General features: G+C 42.0%; 1 protein-coding gene across 2 annotated transcripts in view; it reads left to right on the forward strand.

Moving 5' to 3' along the window:
* LOC117252484 (spermatid perinuclear RNA-binding protein-like) overlaps positions 1 to 22,288 on the forward strand; it is a 150,687-nt gene that overhangs the window by 60,742 nt on the left and 67,657 nt on the right. For both annotated transcript variants that reach the window (XM_033619443.2, XM_078171180.1), the window contains exons 3-5: positions 5,879 to 6,105; positions 9,462 to 9,627; positions 20,510 to 20,654. In XM_033619443.2, coding sequence (XP_033475334.2) covers positions 5,879 to 6,105; positions 9,462 to 9,627; positions 20,510 to 20,654 — 538 coding nt within the window. The remainder of the gene's footprint in view (positions 1 to 5,878; positions 6,106 to 9,461; positions 9,628 to 20,509; positions 20,655 to 22,288) is intronic.

Consider the following 22,288-nt stretch of genomic DNA (forward strand, 5'->3'; position numbering starts at 1 on the left):
ACCATATAAAGCTCACACCATTGCAGTCCTTGACGTGTGGTTTGTTTTGTGGTTGATGACATTTATTTTCTCCGAAACTGAAAAAAAAAAAAAAAAAAAAAAAAAAAAAAAATATATATATATATATATATATATATATATATATATATATATATATATATATATATATAAAACATACATCGGTACCTGTTTTTTTTTTATTTTTTATTTTATTTGGTACCGTAAGTGCCGGATACAACTTTGCCCTCAGCGGGCCGTGTGAATTCCTGTCGGAACTGACGGGGGCAGTGTACAAGCGTCAGTTGGTGCTGAGGACGAGTGCCGAAGAAGAACGCCTGTTCTCCATCGTCTTTGCTAGAAACAATGGCTTTTACAAGTGCTGCTGGAGCCACAACACCTCGGCTTGTCAAAAAGTCAGGTAGTAGGAGTCGTGTGTGGAGAGGGTCTCATTTACACCACAAGTGATGTGTTCGCGTAGCAGTCGCAAACGGTCGCTGTTTACTCGTGTTTTCATTTCATTGAGCATGTTAACAGGTTAGAGCATTCACAGCGCATCCGTTCTACACACTGCTCGAGTCGCGCTGCTTTCGCAAGCAAGCTCAAAAATAGAAGAGACGCCGATTTTTTTTGCGCAAGTCGCGAGCAAATGGTCGCGATATTCAACAAAAAACACGAGTTTGCGTGTGTTGTGACCTCTCTTGGCCACCGCAGACATCCCTCCCTTAACCAGACCTGACGGGCACATGTTTCATGTACTTACCCTTGCGGTGTAAATGAGGCCTTAGAGTTAAAGTTTGAAACAGTTTTAATAAAGTAGTGAATTTAGAAATACACGAGTTCTGTTTTTTGATTTTTATCGTGGTATTGAATGAGTCTCGAGAATCGTGGAAATTCACTGGTATTGGTATCAACTACTGAAATTCTGGTATCGTGACAAGCCTAGCCATCATCTTTTCTTGGCTGCTCGCTATTATCTGCCTGCCGCTGTTTGACGGTGACACAGAAGTTCACAATAAAAGTATATCCTTAAAGTATATGGATTGACGTTTCCACTTTGCATCAATGATATTCGATCATTGATCATTGAATCGATATATTGATCCAGACTAGTGGATCATTACACCCTATTATTTATCCGCTGTCAGCTGTGTCTCTTTTACCTCCTCTATATCCTGTGTTTATTTCCTCTGGAGATGCTCCAACATTCACATCAAGATAATATTGTATATATAATAAAGTTGAGAGCTTTTACATGATCATCCAGGGTGGTAGTCAGGGTCTCATCAAAACAGCTGTAACACTTGTGATTTCTTATCACAACAGGACGTGTTGATAGCAGTTATTTTGAGGATATGGAAATCTGATTAAATGGTTTCCTTTTCCTGTGTTTTCCTGTATATCATAATGTGTGTTATTCATAGGCACACCATGGGGATGAATGTTTTTCGTTGCATAATGTAAGTTTGAAGTCTGTGTATGTGCTGCTAATGTGTTGCCTTCACAGATGCTCAGTACCCTTCATCTGTACTGTAAACCTGGTGTCAGATGTCAAAGAGAGAAAATGCGAGAGGAATTATTTCTGATGCGTGTGTCAGATTTAAGTAAATGGCATCCACCGACAAACCCTGCAATGCAATTAATTAAAGCAGTGAATGTCATTAGCTTGTAATTGCGGTGCGAGCCTGAACACGCGGCTGTCTTGTAGGTAACAAATAAAAGGGAACGAGCCTGACGCCGGGCCGGGATCCAGGATCCGTGTTGAGGCCGTGAAAGTCTTAATCTTTCATTTAGATCTCATTAATGTTTGTGTGTGTACGGTTGTGTGTTATGGTTGTTGACGCTGCCCACACTTGCCGCTACACAGCCTGGAATGCCCCCGGCAGTTCAGCGAGAGATTAGCTAGGTCGTGATGAATGACCCTCGCAACTCCAGCACAAGCCCCCGAGACTCTTGGCCATGAATTATTAAAGCACCATCATAAATAACTCACCGTAATGAGGGTGTGCTTACACGCTGCGGGCGGGGAGAGAGGGAGGACAGGAAAAGGGGGGAAAGAGAGGATCGGAGTTGAAGAGGGAGGGATGATTGAGAGAGATAGCAGTTTGACCTTGGACTGAAAGCGCGGTGTGATGCTCGGACGACCGGCGGACGCACTCAGGCTTGTAAAAACGAGTGCCGAGCTAATTTTGCACATCAGGCTTTTTTTCCCCTCTCCCCGCGCAGAGATGGGCTCCATCCCTCTAAGTACATGTCATAAATGTTAATGTTAAGTAACGGAGGCTGTATCTAGGCCACGCGGAGATTGGCAGCAGCTCAGGTCGCTTCAGGTGTTGCTGTCATCGTGCAGACTGCGACGAGCCTCTCTGACACCCAAAACAAGCTCCTGCCTTTGTACCAGAATGTCTGAGGAAGGAAGTCGAAGGAAAACAACACCAGGAGCTGAATTAAAAACACTGTGTTCAAGTTCAAAGAAATCTATTTTGCTCTACATTTCAGCTGCTTCCTGCAGCAACAGTCAAACACTCTCAGATTAGCTTCTGTGTAATTACCCAGACCCAGCACTGCTTTGATGAATGACGACGATGATGATGATGATGAAGATGATCTGTCTCTTAACCTTCAAACCAGTTTCCTGATCGTTCAGTATCGATGACCTTTAAAACAGCTGATCAAAAGCAGATGAATGTATGTGAAATATTAGAAAATAAGACATCAGTCAAGAGGCGGAGACTGGCGCTTAGACTGTGTGGCCAAAAGTATGTGGACACCTGAAGTTTACCCCTATATGTAGCTGTTGAACACTTCAGATTCTCCTCTAGATTTTATAACCAGGCTTGGAGGTATCGTAGTGAGGGGGCGACTGATTAACCAAAGGCTGGAATAAATCTGGTTTGGTTTGCAACATTCTCTCTCTAAGAAATTGACGCCATAACTAAATTCAAACTGGCGTTAAAAAAGAACTCTTCAGTGCACGAAATGGTTTATGTTGTGTCCACACCAGGAGTGACTAAAACAATTTGCACAAGTGAATTACATCTAAAGTCAAAGTAAAGACGTGATTAGATGCAAATTTCCATGGGGCAGCGTGACAAGGTGTTTTAGCAGAGGTTGAGGTCAGGACTCTGATCAGTTACGTTTTTCACTCCAAACTGAGAAAACCACTTCATCATGGAGCTGACTTTGTGCACACAGGCAGTGACGTGCTGAAACAGGAAAGGGACGAACACAAACTGACAGCGTTTCTTGCAGTGATGCTTTGCCAGTTACTCCGTTAGCTAAGTGTTAGAGTTCTGATGTTTCGTGGATATGCCCCGAGAATCAAGAACTCTGATGACAGTTGTTTGCTTGTGTTGCAATATCACACATTAAAATCTGATCCTGGTGAAAAGAGCTGGGTTAAAATAATTGATTCATCCAATTCAAATCGATTTTTGTTTGAATGACCCAATAACGATTCATAAAATCTGAGGTCGATCTTTTAACATACACCTTTTCCCACAAACGTGTGAAGCTTTAACCCTGTTAAACTTGGCGATAGTTAAAGAGGCCGCGGCGCGAAACTATTAACAACCGTAGTTATGCGAAGCTCTGACGTTACTGGCTCATCAGTCTGTCTCATTTATTATCATGCTGCAGCAGCCGCTCCTCCTGCTGTCTGTGTGTCGGGGCTGCTGCACCACTTTTACGCACACACACAGAGACACACACAACAAGTAGAGATGCTGCGATTGAGACAGAGAAGTAAAGATAACTTGAGCTAGGGCTGCACGATAATTCGATTTTAAATCAAAATTGGATTTTTTTAGTTAGGGCGATGTTAAAAAAAGAAAATCTTGAAATTGATTTTCCCTTTAACTAGGGCAGTTACAGTACAGCTCTCTAATGTGTCTCTGTGCTGCGTGCATCCAGGCTTCCGTAGTAACCTCCCGAGAGCTAAAATGACATGGCGTCATCATTGGCAAGAGGCAGTGAGAATTTTGTTGAGAAATGGGGAAAGAGCAAGTCTGTCGCCTGGTATGGCTTCGCAGTTGCAGACAAAGAGCAAACCACTCCTCGTTGTCGTGGCTATGAAAGATAGCAGCACAAGTCAAGCGTAGTTGTCGTCAACTAGAGTAATCTTGAAGTTATATTCCCTTCATCTGCACCGCAGCCTCGATGCTGCTGTCTGACTTCACTCTGTCGAGTCTGTGTGTCTGTGTGTGTGTGTGCACACGCTGTGAGGAGGAGGTCAGCCCTGACATGCAGAGAGCAATTCCTAAAGCAATCGGCCTAATCATGTATGTATAAGGCTGCTTTACCTGTTCTGAAGACATGATGATCGCACGTTACACGGCCAGCTTCAGGAAGTTCACTGGTATCATTGGCTTGTCAACAAATGCACATATAGTACATTTTTTAAAGTTTTATTTTACAAAATGTGAAAGTTTTGCACTTTGAATATTCATCTTTATTTTGGAGGTTAGGAAAACCTTTTATTTTTTTTAAGAGAAGTTTTGTCACTTTATCCCAAGAGGGAGTCATTTATGTTTAGGCTGTTATAATATTTATTTGAATTTATTTAATATTTGAAATCATTTATTCTATTTGTATGTAGCCCTGTGGGGTATAGAGTTCATAGTTCATCCAGTTAAATAAATAAATAAATAGTTAATAAATAACTAATTCATCTTAATTCATAGTAATTCATAAATATATATCTAAACTAGTTAAAATGTTAAAAGCATTAAAAGTGATGTTTTGGCCAGTTTCTGTGTTGGCCATGTACCCCTACTTGTTGTAATATTTCATGATTAGAAATATAGGTATTGAAGGCAAAATCTGAGTAAATAATTTGGAAGGTAACCCACTGGGACTGAAGTTTACAATTAAAAAAAAAATCGAAATCAAAAATTGAGTTTTCAGAGAGAAAAATCAGGATTTTATTTTTAGCCAAAATTGTGCAGCCCTAACTTAAACTGATGGCAGCTATACTTGTTACTGTGAGTGCAATAAAACCTCCACGAGGAAGAAGTCAAGACTTTGTCAATACAGCTGATCAGCAACATGTAAGCATGTAGGAAAGTGATATTTTAATCTGCTCTCTCTCATCCACGCCACTAATATTGTGTTTTAAACAAGCACAGAGCACTTTGTTCCTAACAAGCTAAAAAAACAACTGTTTATGTTAAAGGGTTTAGCTCAGTTCGCCACGTGTTTTAAAACTCAGCATTGGTCATGTGACCTGCAGAGAGGACAGGAGGACTGATACTGACTGATGCCTGTGTTCTTTATTCTTTCTACACTTGACTCAGTGTTGTGATGTCGGGAATATGAACTATTTTATTGACATTTTAGATTTGATTCCAGTGAGATATTGAGTTTATGTTGTGACTCGAATTTTTATTTTTTAATAAGTCCTTGTCAGTTGGCAGTATTAGCTCTCTGAGAATCTCTTTCACATACTTGCAAAATTGGTATTGTAACTGAAATATCCTCAGTCTAATCAGTTCAGGAAATCCGTGGTGATACTCAGCCCTACTAGTGACGCAGAGTGGTGAGCTTAAAATGTTTGATCTTACAGAGGGATATTTGTTATCTTCAGGTGTTCTGATGTGAGAAGCGTTGGGCTCTTTTCACTGTCAACATTCTCACTGGTGACATTTGTGCTGATTGATGCACATGGACCATCTCAGAGGTCACAGGTTGTAAAGGCCACAGGTTTAATTCTCACAGCAGTCCATTTAGGTCCATCAGCGGACATGTTTCCTCTCTGAGCGTCCTTGAGCTTCACTCTGCTCGCTCTGTGTGATCCACGCTGCACACGAGCATCAGCTGGAATGAAAAACTCCCCATCATAAAAAATGATAATGTCTCTCTCTCTCCCCTCGTCTGAACCCAGAGGTTGTTCCGATCGTTTGCAAACGACGACCGCCATGTCATGGCCAAGCACGCCAGCATCTATCCGGCGCCGGAGGAGCTGGAGGCGGTGCAGACGCTGGTGTCCACCGTGGAGGGAGCCCTCAAGAAAGTCTCTGATTGGATGGATGGCCTCAACAAATCCTTAGGGAAGACCCCCACCAATAAAGAGGCTGGGGACAAGACGGAGGACGACGCTGCTGAGACAAAGTATGTCCCGCTGCTTGTGCTTCTATTTTAGTGTTGTTGTAATGTAACCCAACTATCAGTCATACCTTTCTGTCCTGAGAACGTCTCTGCCTTGATTTAAGTACTATATTTCCTACTACAGGCAGGTCTGCTCGGTGGGCGTGTCTCAGAGTGTACCATGAAGTGAATTTATTGCTCATTCCGGTTTATTTTTGTACCTTCAGCTGTTTCCTCAGCACAGTGCCAGATCATTTCCCTCATAAAACTGTGTTGCCGCTGTACATCTTCATCGGGAGGACACGCGTGATGATTGGATGATTAAACAAGCTCAACAAACAGTCATAAATTCTCAGCGTTTGGCTCATTGCCTAAACATCCACACAGAGGTTCTGTACCAGCAGGACATCTCTGTGGAGACACAGCGGGGAGCTGATTCAAATAAAACACAACCAGGATGGAAAAATAGAAATATAATGTGGTGTTGATGTACAGGAGGACGTCAAGTCAGTGATGTTATTACACATGATTAAATGAATTTATGTCCAGAGAAAAATAGATGTAACAACACCGGTCCAAGGAAATAATATCCATGCATCATACAGATCCTCCACAGTCACAGTGAAAACTACAAAAATAAAAAACATAGAAACAAGGTTTGATGTACAAATCTCTTATTTGCTTTTAGGGTCTCTCAACAGATGTCCAGCATTTAGACATGCCCAACAATAGTCTCTCATGTGAAGTGTCTGATAATAGACAGGTCCCAAAGTTAGCACAGCAACAGAAAATATATTGAATTGTCCAAACAGGCCACTTGAACAAATATTATAATCAGATACAAACCAAATAAATGTGCAAAATGACAATTACCGTGTGCGCCTCTTGGGACATGCAGAATATTATCATTTGGGGCGGTATGTTGTTCCTTTGCAGCCATGTTGTCACTCTCTGCTGTCGTGCCTCAGCCCATAATGCAACAGGTGCAACCCCCAAACTCTAGTCGTGTACCTGTTACCCTAGATAAATAAACAGTTTTTCTTTAACTGAACAATGTTTTTAAAGGTGGTATTTTTGAAATCATTTTTAAATTAAAGTTCCGTTTTTAACCACCTATTTCTTTCTCAGTTTTTAATGACAGTGAATTTAAATGTTAATGAAATGATGACAGAAAATATGAAAAGCATTTTAATTAAGTTTCACTAAAAAAAGTCTCTCAGACAGTTACACAGATATTTCCTGAAGCTCAAACCATTTGTTCAGCGTCTGTGTAGCTGAGAGGGTCGACATCAGAAGAAGTACTCAGATCAGTAATTAAAGAAGCATCAATAACACCAACATGTGAAAATATGTGCAATCAAAAATGTGCGCAAGCAGAAGTCCAGAAGTGTTACTGCTGAAAATTCAAAAGTTAAAGGACTCTCATTCTGCAGTGACATGTTTTTAAATATATCATATCATTGGGTCATTATGATTGATATATGAAAGGTGTGCTAATGTAAAGACTAGGGCTGCACAATTAATTTAATATTAATTATTTTGGCTTCCCACAATTCAGTGTACATGATCCACTGTGATATTGAAGTTTAAAATGCTCTGCTCATAGAAAATATTAAATTGAGTGTTTCTCAAACTAACAGCAGCTTCCACTTCGCTGTCGTCTACGTCGCACCCTGCAGCAGCAGCAGCCTGTGAGAAACTTTCCTGAGTGTTGCGACTGCAGACGGGCAAAATGAAAATCATCCGTTCATCATCCGTCATTATCAGTTGTTTGGATGTATTTCAGATTTAGGGGAGAACAAATCAAATGCAAAGAGTGCACAAGACTTTGAGTGTGTCTCAAATCACATACTTCTGATACCACACTTCAGTGTAGTTTTTTTTTTTAATCGGCTCTTCTTCTTCTACGTCTCTTTTTTAAATGCCAAATTGCAAACAGACAGTGGAGCATTATCGCCAACATTTGACCACTATCTCCACCCACACATAAACCAAACTTATGCCACAGTGTCAGTGCTGATTAAAATGTGTGTGTAGCTAGGAGCAAGTTAGCTATCTAGCAAAGGCCAACTTTAGCTAGCAAGATCATTGTTCATGGTTAGAGTTGTACCGATACCAATACCAGTATTGAAAATGCCTCCGAGACTGCCTAAAATGCGGTATCGGGTATCAGCGAGTACAGCCTATGACCAATCCGATACCACGTAATGCCGCATGTCATTACGCATGCACACGCTACAGGCAAATGAAACGCAAACGGAGCGGAGTTTAAAAAGCATTCTACTGTAGCCTTTGAAATGTCTTTTTTACCAAATTGTGTGGCTGCACTTTAACCTGTGTCTTGATCTGTGTCAACACTGGATAATAATAATAATAATAAAAAAAAAAGTTTTATGGCATTCATTCTACTATTATGTATTTATTTCTTAATATTTTACAGAGAGTTTTAGGAGTTGAGACATAAAACAATTCATATTCCATCCATTTTTATTTTACGCGCTGGTATCGGATCAGTACTCGTATCGGCAGATACCTAAGGTTCAGGGATCGGTATCTGTAAGGAAAAATTGGTATCGGTACATCTCTATTCATGGTATCAAATCATTATAGACCCAACGGTATTGGTTCTTAGTGCAGAAAACATGTAGAACTGACAGGTTCCTTGTTGTCCCCGGCCGCCATGTCAAAAATTGAGAGGTTAGCTACGTCAAGATGCCGACCCTGAGAAAAGTCCATCATTTTATACTCAACTTTTGGACCATTTTGAGTATGAGTAGTACACCTTATTTTCCTGTTCTACGCAGTGTGAACGCACTTAGCACACTTGTGCACGCAAAATAAGTGTTGAGTACAGAAGTATGTGATTGGAGACAAACTCTTTGTGTCTTGTTAAACCACCTTGAAAACACCAGAATCTTCAGTACAAAGAATGGCGATGTCCTTGTCTTAGACCAACTCAGACATCAACAGTACAGCATGTCATGGTATGTGACTGCTGTAAAAAAAATAAATAAAATAAATAAATAAATAAGTAAAACAGCACTGGATACGTGTCCATCCCACTGAGTCACCTGGCTACGTCTTACTGATGTTACAGGTTTTATAGTACCAGTTTACCATTTAGTGTTTATCAAGATTTCTTGGTGGGACGCAGCAGAGGGACACTCTCTTGGACAAAACATAAACAACTAACCCTCACATGAGGACTTCTGCTGCATACAATTAAACATGGAGGAAATTTGTCCTTTAATAGCTGTGAAATGATGAGGTGGAGTATTTGTCCATTTAGAAATCCGAGGCTCTCAGGCTGTATTTGTGTGTTGCACACTGTCTGTATGGTTATGAGCGAATGTGACTGGCTGTCATCCCTCTGCCCTCAGGCCCAACAGTACTTCAGTGCTGTGCGGGGTGACCCGCGTCGGTCTGGTCGCCAAAGGCCTGCTGATCAAAGGGGACATGGACTTGGAGCTGGTGCTGATGTGCAGGGAGAAACCCACCAAGCTGCTGCTGTACACCATCAGCGCCAACCTGCCCCTGCAGATCCAGGTACACACAGCCACACCTCCAGCACCGCAGTGTTCAGCATCCAGAATGAGTCATGAAAGCACAGCTGGGGAGGCAACCTTGTCGGGTGGGGGGTGCATTTAAAAAGACATCTTTGTGATGTGAGCTTCAGACGAAACACTTTTCCTCGGAGAACAACCAGAAAGTTCTTCATGTGATAAAAGTACAAGAGTTTGTGAGTTGACATTGGAGAGGAGACACGCTGACACCCTGAAGTAAAGCGGGACTTGATTATCATAGAAATAATACAAATGGTCGACAGTATGTTGTGTTTAAAAGTCCAGTGTGCAGGATTTAGGCGGATACATTGGCAGATATGTAATATGATATAATAAGTATGTTTTCTTTAGTGTATAATCACCTGAAAATAAGAATTGTTGTGTTTTCGTTACCTTACAATGAGCCGTTTATGTCTACGCAGGGAGCAGGTCCTCCATTGTAAAAAGCAGACAAGTAGTCAGGAAAACAAGCATGTAAAGTCATTACAAAACACATACTGATGGCACCTGGGACGGACTTCTTGAATACATTTTTGGTTGCCAGAGGGAGAGGAAGAGACCTCTGTGGATAATTCATCTCAACACTGAAGGAATTCTAACCAGGAGACGTTTCAGCTGGTTGCACTCTGCAGTCCTCACTGGTGGATTCTTCTAAAATATGCAATGCAGTATGAATGCACACTGCATATATATTGTTTCCTCTAATGAACCCACACAGACCGGCGGGTGCATCCTCTCTCCCTGCATGCTTCAGCCTTCCCCTCATCCAAAGCAAGCACTCTACCTTGTGCCGACATGTGAACTTCTGCGGAGATTCCATATCATAGCAGCCGGACGCAACCAAAGCATCTCAGCTGAAGAAATGTGGCGTCTCCTAAGTGCTCTCAAACGCTCCCAGCTGGGTGTTCCCTGAGGAGCACCTGGTGTTTTCAGCTGGGGGAAAAACGCTTTGTTCGACACAGAGCCTAATTCAGTGTTTCTACCGGGTTGAATCAGCTGGTCTGTTTGTTTTGGAGAGGAAGAGACCTCTGTGGATAATTCAGGTCCTGCTTAAAAACTCCTCAGCGTCTGGATCTTAAGTTATCAGAGAAAAAGCTGAGCACATATTAGCAGGTGCTGGGATAGCAGCCTGTGTCTGACATGCCAAACAGCATCAGAGGAACACTGATTTGCAGCATGAAAGTGCTTCATCAGTTTTTTGCTGGTTTAAATCACCTGTTCTGTTTGTTTTGGAGAGGAAGAGACCTCTGTGGACACTGAAGGAATTCTAACCAGGAGAAGTTTCAGCTGGTTGCGATCTTTAATTCTCACCGATAGATTCCTCTAAATCCCCCTAAATCTTACACACTGGACCTTTTATTTGAATAACATATGTAATGCATTCAGGATGTAGCCTCATACATTAGATTTGTTCATAACAGAGTGCCAAACACACTGTGTATTTCACAGTGATCAGTTGTTTCTGTATAGTTTGACGAGCAGTTGAAAGCACCAGAAGGGAAAAGCTTTAGAGCTTTAAAAATTAAAACAAAAACATCCTGTCAGCTGTGATATGTGGGCGTATTTTCATCAGTGATGGATGATACAGGAAACAAATGATCCTCTGAGATGCTGCCGAAAGTTATGAGATTATATTGTCACACAGAGTGTCACTACATTTTTCCGCATTTTAGTGATATTATGTCCCTGATCTTGAGCATTCTCTGTAAAATGAAGCAGATACTATTAAAATATAAATATGCTTTAGATTATTTGATGCTCTAATAAATGTTTAGATTAAAATTGGTGAAAACAAAAAGTCAAAATAAATGTTCTTTTAATATTGAAACACTATAAACAACCCTAAATACACAGAAATCAGAAAGAACTAAGGCTTGTTTTCCCACTGAGGTCTGTCTACACTGGATGAAGGATGGTACACAGCCAAGTGTTTACTTATACAACATGGACCAGAATAAAAAATGAGGCCGAGGCTGGCAGGTTTGACACATGAAGATAAAGAGTAAATATTCTTCAGTTAGAATAGATTCAAATCATTTACTGCAATAAGAGTTATGACACTCTGAATATTATTTAAATTAGTTTTCTAAGGATGCAAAAGCGCAGTGACACTGATGATACATGTACACACACCGGCCCTCATTTACAATACGAATGGTCACGTCCACATAAATCTCAGCAGTCATCAGTGTGGACGTGAGCGGAGGCCACGGTCAAATCTCACGTCAGGTCTCAGCTGGTGTTTGAGTCAGTGTGGACCTGCTGTGCAGCAGTAAATCTCGCTGTGGTGGAGAATTGTTATTAGATCATATTGTGAGTGGCATCTCAGTATTTGCAGCCTCATATTAATCACTTGAAAATGTATAGCGGCCACAGCTGGCTCACGGACAGCAGCTGAAAATTAGCCCTCGGCTTTACGGCAGTGTTTATTAATGTGCGCTGCCCCTGTAAAAATAAAATCAGAAATAAATCAATCAGAAATAAACATGAACGTCCACACTCAATATCAGAGGTGGCAGCTGCCTGGCTCTGTGGGATTAATCATTAATTAGGGATGCACGATAATATCAGCACATCGTCGGTATCTGCTCATATTGACTTTAAAATGAAATATTGGAATTGCCGATCATGCCGATTTCCTCTAACATATATATATATATATATATATATATATATATATATATATATATACAGTACAGGCCAAAAGTTTGGACACACCTTCTCATTCAATGCGTTTTCTTTATTTTCATGACTATTTACATTGTAGATTCTCACTGAAGGCATCAAAACTATGAATGAACACATGTGGAGTTATGTACTTAACAAAAAAAGGTGAAATAACTGAAAACATGTTTTATATTCTAGTTTCTTCAAAATAGCCACCCTTTGCTCTGATTACTGCTTTGCACACTCTTGGCATTCTCTCCATGAGCTTCAAGAGGTAGTCACCTGAAATGGTTTCCACTTCACAGGTGTGCCTTATCAGGGTTAATTAGTGGAATTTCTTGCTTTATCAATGGGGTTGGGACCATCAGTTGTGTTGTGCAGAAGTCAGGTTAATACACAGCCGACAGCCCTATTGGACAACTGTTAAAATTCATATTATGGCAAGAACCAATCAGCTAACTAAAGAAAAACCAGTGGCCATCATTACTTTAAGAAATGAAGGTCAGTCAGTCCGGAAAATTGCAAAAACTTTAAATGTGTCCCCAAGTGGAGTCGCAAAAACCATCAAGCGCTACAACCAAACTGGCACACATGAGGACCGACCCAGGAAAGGAAGACCAAGAGTCACCTCTGCTTCTGAGGATAAGTTCATCCGAGTCACCAGCCTCAGAAATGGCAAGTTAACAGCAGCTCAGATCAGAGACCAGATGAATGCCACACAGAGTTCTAGCAGCAGACCCATCTCTAGAACAACTGTTAAGAGGAGACTGCGCCAATCAGGCCTTCATGGTCAAATAGCTGCTAGGAAACCACTGCTAAGGAGAGGCAACAAGCAGAAGAGATTTGTTTGGGCCAAGAAACACAAGGAATGGACATTAGACCAGTGGAAATCTGTGCTTTGGTCTGATGAGTCCAAATTTGAGATCTTTGGTTCCAACCGCCGTGTCTTTGTGAGACGCAGAAAAGGTGAATGGATGGATTCCACATGCCTGGTTCCCACTGTGAAGCATGGAGGAGGAGGTGTGATGGTGTGGGGGTGTTTTGCTGGTGACACTGTTGGGGATTTATTCAAAACTGAAGGCACACTGAACCAGCATGGCTACCACAGCATCCTGCAGCGACATGCCATCCCATCCGGTTTGCGTTTAGTTGGACGATCATTTCTTTTTCAACAGGGCAATGACCCCAAACACACCTCCATTTCTTCTATGAAATTTTAGGGGAAGTTCAGCCTCCCTTGTTGTCTCAGAGCAATCGCCCCTGATATATATATTTAATGAAAAGAGAGAGATGATTGGTTGCTCTGTATCATCAAACGTAGATCAAACCTTGTGTCTCATGGAGAACAGGAAACAACAGGAGACACAGTAAAGCAGTCCAGGTGCTCCAGAAATATAGAAAACAAGGGAGGAATTATTAAAAACCTTTCATTGTTGTGGCTAAATCATTAAAAGAGAGAACATGCTTCGACCACTGCAGGTCTTCATCAGGGCTGTAAAAATTAGTTTTTATATCTGTTGTACAAGTGTCTTCAAACACCACAAAGTAAAATAACACCCTTAAAAAACAAATGGCAGTGAATCATTATTTTCCTCGAGGCTTTTCAGATTTGAAAGGAAACGTTCTTTATAAATGCAAATAAAACAGACAGTGAAATTAAAAAACTACACAATGCAAACACAAGTACATGGTCTTAAAGCAGGGTGTTACACGAATAGGCCTACATAAATGAAAGCACATATAAAGATGAAGATAAACCGGGGTACAAGCATACAGTAAAATTAGGTATACTAGTCCATACCCACTGAGTGCACAGTTGCCCACGTACAGTTTCACATGGTGTGTGTTTGGGATACAGGTCATAGGAAATTGCAGATTAAAGTCAACTGAACCCATTAAGAAGAGCAATGTATTCAGACAGAGAGTTTGTGACTTCGATAGTACGACTGCTTTATTGAAAGTACAGTAGTACCATTGCCAATAGTGGGATAGTTAGTGGGCTAAAAGTGTACATTAGTAGTTGAGATAGCACGTTGAAAGGCAGATAGTTAAAGTGTTTATATGTTGTATTGACTTAAAAGTGGGGCGCACTGGTAGTTCACATGGGAAAGGTGCAGCTAGCCCTTGTTGCAGCGGTGTGGGTTGGAATCCTATCTTAAACTTTAAAGCACTGCATGTAATGAAAATTAACCACCGCCAATTCCATGAAGTACATAACAGAAATCCATATGGCGGTTAGGCCTAGACAAGAAATGAGCTCTCTGGCGCCCCCATTTTGTTTGATGGGGTCAATAATGGAGGGGTCCCCTCAGATTATGTGTGGTCATATGCCTACAAAGTTGCGTGGTGATGGGTGAAACCCTTGAGATGTTATACACCTTTATGTGATGAGCCACGCCCTCCGCAATATTCATTGCCTTATAGAAGCTCAGTTTTAGTAAGTTTTCCAACTTTTGCCGAGAGGGAACTTTAGATATTGGTCCCTAGATTATGTTCACCCAGTTTCATGCAGATGGCTCAAACTTCCTAGGAAGAGATCCATTTGAAGTGTTTTTCAAAAAATTCAAAATGGCGGAAAATCTATATAAGCGGAAGTTATGGGTTCTTGAGGCAAATGTGTTCCTCATGAGGAGAGGCATCTCTGTGCAAAGTTTCATGTCTCTACGACATACGGGGCATGAGATATGCCCATTCAAAGTTTGACATTTCAATGGGTTGCTATAGCGCCCCCCTTTGGCCAATTGATGTAATATTGCTTCATTGGCATCCTTCCATGACCCTCTACCACTGTGCCAAATTTCACATGGATTGACCAAGTCAGTGAGGAGAAAAACGTGGAACACACACACAGACAGAGTTTTTGTCATTATATAGTAAGATAGTAAGATTTAGTCAGAGGATTTGGGGAATAAAGTTGCATATTTTTCCATAATATATCAAGATTTTAAAATTGGTTTTCGGCCACACGAGTTGTTGTATATCGGCATATCGGTGAGAAATCCAATATCGTGCATCCCTATCACATTATTAAAACATTATTAATATATGTAGGCTGGATGTCGGTACATATTATGGATGTATCAATTAAATATTCCAACACTGATTTCAGTTGTCCTCTGCAGCGCTGTTGACGGCAGCACTGATTTCTTTAATTTACCGACCGCCTTTGATGAAACTTCTCCTCTTGGCCGTATCACGTCTCTCCATGTCTTAAAGTCTTGGGGCGAGGCCTCTAAACACACGATCATTCCTACGCTGTGATTGGAGAGATACGAGATTGGCCGATGTTGGCTGATTCTGAAGATGTGCTGATATTATTGTGCCTCCATAAAAATTAGCATCACATTAGAAATGATCTTTTGTAATTAAATTCAAAGCATTGCAAAATTATCCTACTGTTTAATCTTCAACAAAACAATTGCAAAGATGTTGTTTTGTTAATATTTCAACCCTTAATTCATAATTAAAAAACAATTCAATAAAGATAAAAGTCATTATTTGGCGGCAGAGTCTGGAGTCCTTTGTGTGACAGCAGAATAAAGTTTAAATCATTAACAGCAGAGAGACTTCAGCCTGAATGGAGCAAAACATCCCAGAATAATCAAGTGTTACACTGATGATGTATCACAGAGGCGTTTCTAAGTGAAATAAATAATTTCTCAGGGAGAAAAAAGTTTTAATCCTTAAAGCAGATAAAAGGATTATTTTTAGTCGGCAGGAGACGGAATACAGAGGAGATGGTTTGAAGTATGATATGAAAAGGAAGTGGCCTGTGCTGCTGAGACTGTACTTGATTTATCTCTGCCATTCTGTCTCCTTGAGAAGTGTAAAGCCCCGACTGCAGTATAATCTTCACTGTCCAACCTCTGACCACTGGGACCCTCTCCTCACGGCTCCGACTTATTATTTCAATCGGATGAGATGCATCTCCTCAACCCTGAGAGCTCTGTGGCTTTTAACAGCCTAAATTCCGACTTGTACAAATAATATTATCACAAGATCTCCACCCCTCAAATGAGTTTCCACAGAGCCCCGCCCCCCTCTTTAAGCATCTGCGAGCTAACAAAGCGGTGTCGACGCACACAGAGCCCTGTGTGCTTCCTGTGGCCCCCATCTCAGTTAATTACCTGCCATATCTGCCGAGCACGCTCCATCATCAATGGAGGAAACCATTTTGAAGCTCTCATTTCCTGGGCCAAGCTGGGAGAGATTGACAGGCAGAGGGGTGATGGATGGGGTCATTTCTCGCTGAGACGAGATAGAGAGAATGCACTTGAAAACGTGCCACGGAAGGCAACACAAATCTTAAGGGAAAACATGATAGTTTGGCGTGCTGGGAATTGGCTGGCAGTAACAACGGGTGGAAACGCTGAATGAGATGTGGAGGGAAGCTGCGTGTAAAAACAACAGTTTGTGCCCTTTGCTGCTTTCAGAGGCCTGTTTGGTATTCATAGGGAAATTAGTTTGACGTTACACCAACACTACTCCCCTTAGCTATGTATGTATGTATGTTAAAATTCACATAAAACTCAGGATCCAAATAACGGAGTTCCATCAGTCCAACATGTTGTGTGAATCTGTTAAGCCCCGTTTCCACCGAGCAGTGCCGTTCAGTTCGCAGTTCCACAGTGAAAAGTTGTGGATGGTACCAACAGAAGCGTTCCTTAGCGTCCCCATGTTTGGTCCCCCCTCTGTTGGGGTACCTAGCACACAGATGTGGTACTAAAAGGTGGAGCTGTGAACACTGCAGTCTGATTGGTCAGTAGAGGACGGTCACTCTGCTCAGGGCTGAGTTGTGTCTGGTTTTGAGGCTCATGTAACCACTGTTCATACTGTGGAGAGTTTTATTAGTAAACTGTAACTATAAAATGAAAGGATGTTTTGCTGCCTCTCACAGCAGCTGGAGTCTGAGAAAAAATAACTTCATTCACTGGGCCGACTGCCGGAGACTTTTAAGGTGGAACGTTAACTTGTAATGTTACTCAATGCATGAGTTGATGACGTGAATCCATCAGCACACCTTAAATTTCACTGTGACAACTTTGACCATCACTTTAGTTTTTATATGACACACACTTTTAGTAATGACTTTAAAAATATATATTAGTTTGGAGCGGATTATGTGAAGGTCATATATTCTAATCCTCACTTCCTGTGGGCTACAGCGACACTAAACCCCTGAGCTTGCCTGAGAAGGACTAAATGCACAAAGCTGCTATTTTTAAATATCCCATGGAGAGAGACTCTCACTGCAGCCTGTTCTATTTTGTTATGAAAATGTGGGCGTGCAGCCTCGTTCTGTGGACGATAAACCAGGTGCAGACTTCCATCTGCCAAACAGATCTAGGATCTAGGTACCATGTCTGAAGAGTTACTTTAGGTTCCAAAGGTACTATACTGAAAGTGTTTGGTGGAAACGGGGCTTTAGACTTTAACGTTTGAATAGAAATACTGTTTTCATTCAGTAACTATTTCCGAACCCTTCTCCTTTACATTTACAGTGCAAATTTTATTATTAAAGCTAAAATCTGCGAGAGAATGGCGGACCCTGCCACTGACAATGAAAACTTCTATATAGAGGTAATTGCTGAATGAAAAAATGCCGACCGTAAGTAGTTTAAAAAATAAGTTTGATGTCATGAAAATCTTAAAATTTATAACTTAAGTCTTATGCTGTGTCTCAAATCGCGTACTTCTGTACTTACACTTAATATTTTGAGTGCATAAGTGCGTTCACACTGAGAAGTATGGAAAAATGCAGTGCACTATGAGTACTCGGATGGTGCACTCAAAACGGTCAAAAAGTTGAGTGTGGAACTACGGACACTTCTTGCACTCAATGGTCGCCATCTTGGCCACGTAGCGGAAGGGGAGGATGGCAGCCGAGGACTGTGCGACCGTGAACGTTGCTGCATTGTACAATACACGTGTTTTTGCACTAAGCACCACTATACTGTTGTGGGGTATAAGCCAGTAGTATGTTTGATGGGTTAATTTAGCAGTCTGTGATGATTTGATACCGCGAACGTTAAGGCGAATGCTAATGCTAGTTTGCTAACTAGCTAGTTTGTGGTCGTCATTTCCGTTGAGTGCACAACGGCCATGTTTGGATTGAGACAACACTACCCTGTCGAAATTTGCGCACTACACCAATGAGTACATAGTGTACTATATGGAAGTATGTGATTTGAGACACACCACTAGTCTTGAGATGAAAGTTAGTTTTGGTCACACCACCACTCCAGAGTCTACTAAATCTGCTGCAGGTCTTTTGCGGTCAACCTCAACTTGACCTCGGCTGTTCCTGTTAACTGCCATTTCTTAAGGACATTACGAACTGAGGAAACAGGCATCAGTTATTTTAGTTTTCAGAGTGCTAGGCAGCTGTTTAGAGGCCGCTGATTGTTGGGACAAGGTTTCAGGAGTCAGAATATTTATAAAGCTTTGAAATTTGTATCACCTGGTCTCTCCTAACGATGACTGTGAACAAGCCAGAGACCCAACAAGCTCATTAAGGGTGAGACTCTGGGAAAAGTTGTCTGAGAGCTCAAAGGTCTAGGGATGGCCAAACGTTTGGAAGGTGCTCATTTGCTTTTTTTTTCACTCTAAAATTGTACAAAACAAAAATACCATATATTTCCAAATAGTCGCCAGGTGGCAAATAGCCGCCGGGCACCTAATAGCCGCCGGGGGTTTGACCCCATTTTGCGTATTAAACGCCGGTCCGATTAAATGCCCGGGCGATTATTTCCTCATTCATTGCCTCATGGCTGTCCCTCCTTCAGGGACTGTTTGCGCTTTTACGCACGGGTCGGTGGTGAAGTGGTGCACATGACTCGTGTGACGGACAGACAGACAGCCACGTATCTAAAACAGGTGACACATCTGGCTACATTTTTCCCACATCAAATATCCGTGATCGCCTTGACCCGCGTGCGTAAAAGCACACACAATTCTGTGTCCTCTCACTGCGGATGCTGTGATTTCGTGGCCCGGTACTCATTGTAGCCCACTCTTATAAGACCCAATAATAATAATAATAATAATAATAATAATAAGTTACTGTGGACCTATATGCCATGTCTTTTCATAAAATTACCAGAAGAGTTCGCTGAAAAACAGGTAATGTCAGTCTGAATTACTCGCGTGCGTCCCCGGTGAAAATCAATGACATGCATGGGGAATACAGCTTCTACATGCTCGCCATAGCTTAATGTCAGGACTCAGGGACCAGGATTCGGGATGGCGGACCGTCGGAGTGGCGATATTTCGGTGTTGGTTAAATGGTCCGTTCGGTTGGTATTCGCATAACTGGGGCTTTACTGGTATAATGCAATAGCACGAACTCACCGCTACATTATACAGTATTTTTGCACTAAAAACATACTGGACAGGAACTGTAAACAAATAACGGCCTGGTGCAGGTCGGTGCAAAAAATAAAAAATAAAAGCCTTGAGCAAATAGCCCCTAGGTTCTTTTGAAAGCCTGGGGTCAAAATCAATTTTGTGAAATAAATGCCCGGGCTACTATTTGGAAAAATACAGTAATACACTAATCTTGATTAAAATGTTGAGAAGCATCTTTAACTTCGAGCCCTACGATATTGTGACCAGAGGTACCCAAACTCTTGCAGACTGGTCTGACCTGAGAAGAATCCCCTGACAACATGAAATCCGCTCATTCACAGTGTTTCATGGTTTGTTCGTTTTCTCTGAGCATAAGAGACAATATTGACATGCTGAATTAATTACAGTGCTAATCAGACGTTTATTTAGTTTTTGTCTCTGCGGGTTTCACATTGTGCCTTACATAGCCTTCATATTAATCGATGGCAGTCACTTTAGACTTGTTGAAAGTGATGCAGACATGCTACAGGTCCGACCTCATCAGATTCTCATTGTGACTTTGGTGTAAAAGTGACTCAGACTGAAAGATGCTTAATGAAGGAGTGTTTCTAATAAAGGCCCTTTTTATCTCTGTAATTAAGGTAAATAAAGTTTATTTATTTAAACATGTAAATTTATGATTTGCTCAGTGTTAATAAAGTGTTTCATCTTCAGGCCTTGTAAGATGACGTTCAGAGAGCTCTATCCTAAACAAAGCAGAGCCGCAGCGCCTCGTTCTTTACAAACAGCAGGAGTCAATGTTGCAACTGTGGTGTTCGATTTTTAATTAATGGTGCAGCCCTGCTTTGCAGACAATGACGGAGGACAAATACGAGGTGCAGTCGTGCGTGCCTGAGGCAGCCATCCGGGTCTGCAGCACCAAAGACCCCCGACTCACTCTGAAGATCACCCTCTCCTCCTTAACCATGAGGGAGGAGCACGGCACCACAGAAGAAGGTATTTACTCCTCCTCCTCCTCCTCCTCCTCCTCCTCCTCCTCCTGTCCTCTAACCCCCACCCTGCCCCCCCCCTGTGCTTCCTGTTCAGGAGGATGCTTCCCCTGTTTTTATTTGACCTTTATATGACAACAGAGGGCTGAGAGAGAGGGAGGGAATGAAGAGGTATGAAAGTGCAGTGAAACCTGAGCTGGATGTGGGGGACAGACTGGGGAAATTGGGAAGGATGACACGTTGAGAGGGCTGAAAGCTTAGAGGAGAAGAGGGGGAAAAGGAGAAGGGATGATATGGATCTGGGTTAAGTGTGGTGGAAATAGCAGATGGCCGGTGAAGGATGATTTCCGCAGGGGATGTGTTGGGTTGGGATTGGTGAAAAAGGAGATGTCTGTCTCAGGTGTCCTCTCGTATATCGTCCTGCGCCTGACGAGAAAGGATTCAGCAAGGCAAAAAATCAGAGTCGGAAAGTTTTCTCCTTCAACACAGACATCACTTTAGGCCAGGAACAGATATATTTTAAAGAATGAATCCATGAAGAAAAAGAGGTGGCTGTTGAAGTGAAGTAATCCCTCACACCAACGAGACAACTCATCTCTCGTGATCAGCAGCTGTGAAAAAAATTGAAGGGAAACTTTTAGCATCAGTGCCCCGACTGTGTTTGTTTTCTCCGGCGGATGGAGGCGAAATTAAAATTGAATGAAAGGCGACAAGTCAGAAGTGAAGAGCTGCCATTACAGAGCAGCCAGTCTCACTGTGGTCCCGCTCCCAGTGGGGACAGATTGAGACAAGCCGTCACAAAAGGCAGAGAAATGGATTCTGCCAAACGGGAGAGAAGCACAGCTGTTGAGTCACAACAAGGAGAAAACCATTTGTCCTTCAGGCTCAACATCCTGTCAGCACAAAAAAACAAGGATGGTGTTTCATCCAGGTTTGTTATAGTGAGATTGTCCCTCCACACAAACAAGAGCAGAGCCAACTGTCCACACAAAAAAGAATACAAGAATTTAAAGGCATAATTCAGATTTTTTTGTAGTGGGGTTGTTTGTGGTGCTTATCCATAGATGGTGTATTACATACAGTAGATGTCAGTCAGCACACCCTCAGTCTGGAGACGCAGGCTGGAGTCTGACATGGAAGCTAAAGGGGCGGGGCTTCTGTGAAGTCCTGTAAAGTTGAGTGGACTGGAAACACACATTAAACACACATTAAACATGGCTTAATAGCAACAATGTCAGACACAGTACACAAATCAGCTTCACTATAAAGCCTAGTTCACATTACACGATTTTCACCCCGATTTTGCGTCGCGGAGACTAACGTACTCTTTTGAGTGTTCATACCTGGTGACGTGTGTTTCTGTAATCGGGAGTCTCGCCAACTGCGTTACGACCTGTGTGTGCACACCACAAGATTTCTCCACTGAGCCCTCGCCGACAGAGCCCCAGATAACGCGGTGACGTCACCAAACTATGTTTTTTAACTTGGAGACGACACATGGTAAAGGCATGAATATTCTTCCCAGTGTTGAATCAGATCTGCCTCCAGGGTCTGGGTCCAAACACAACGTGCTCCCTGTGATCCTGTGGATGCCGCCATTGTTGTTGCTACTTGCCGGCTTCCTCACATTTCTTCTGTCCT

This window comes from Epinephelus lanceolatus, chromosome 9, assembly GCF_041903045.1.
Source record: "Epinephelus lanceolatus isolate andai-2023 chromosome 9, ASM4190304v1, whole genome shotgun sequence".
NCBI classification, from domain to species: domain Eukaryota; kingdom Metazoa; phylum Chordata; class Actinopteri; order Perciformes; family Serranidae; genus Epinephelus; species Epinephelus lanceolatus.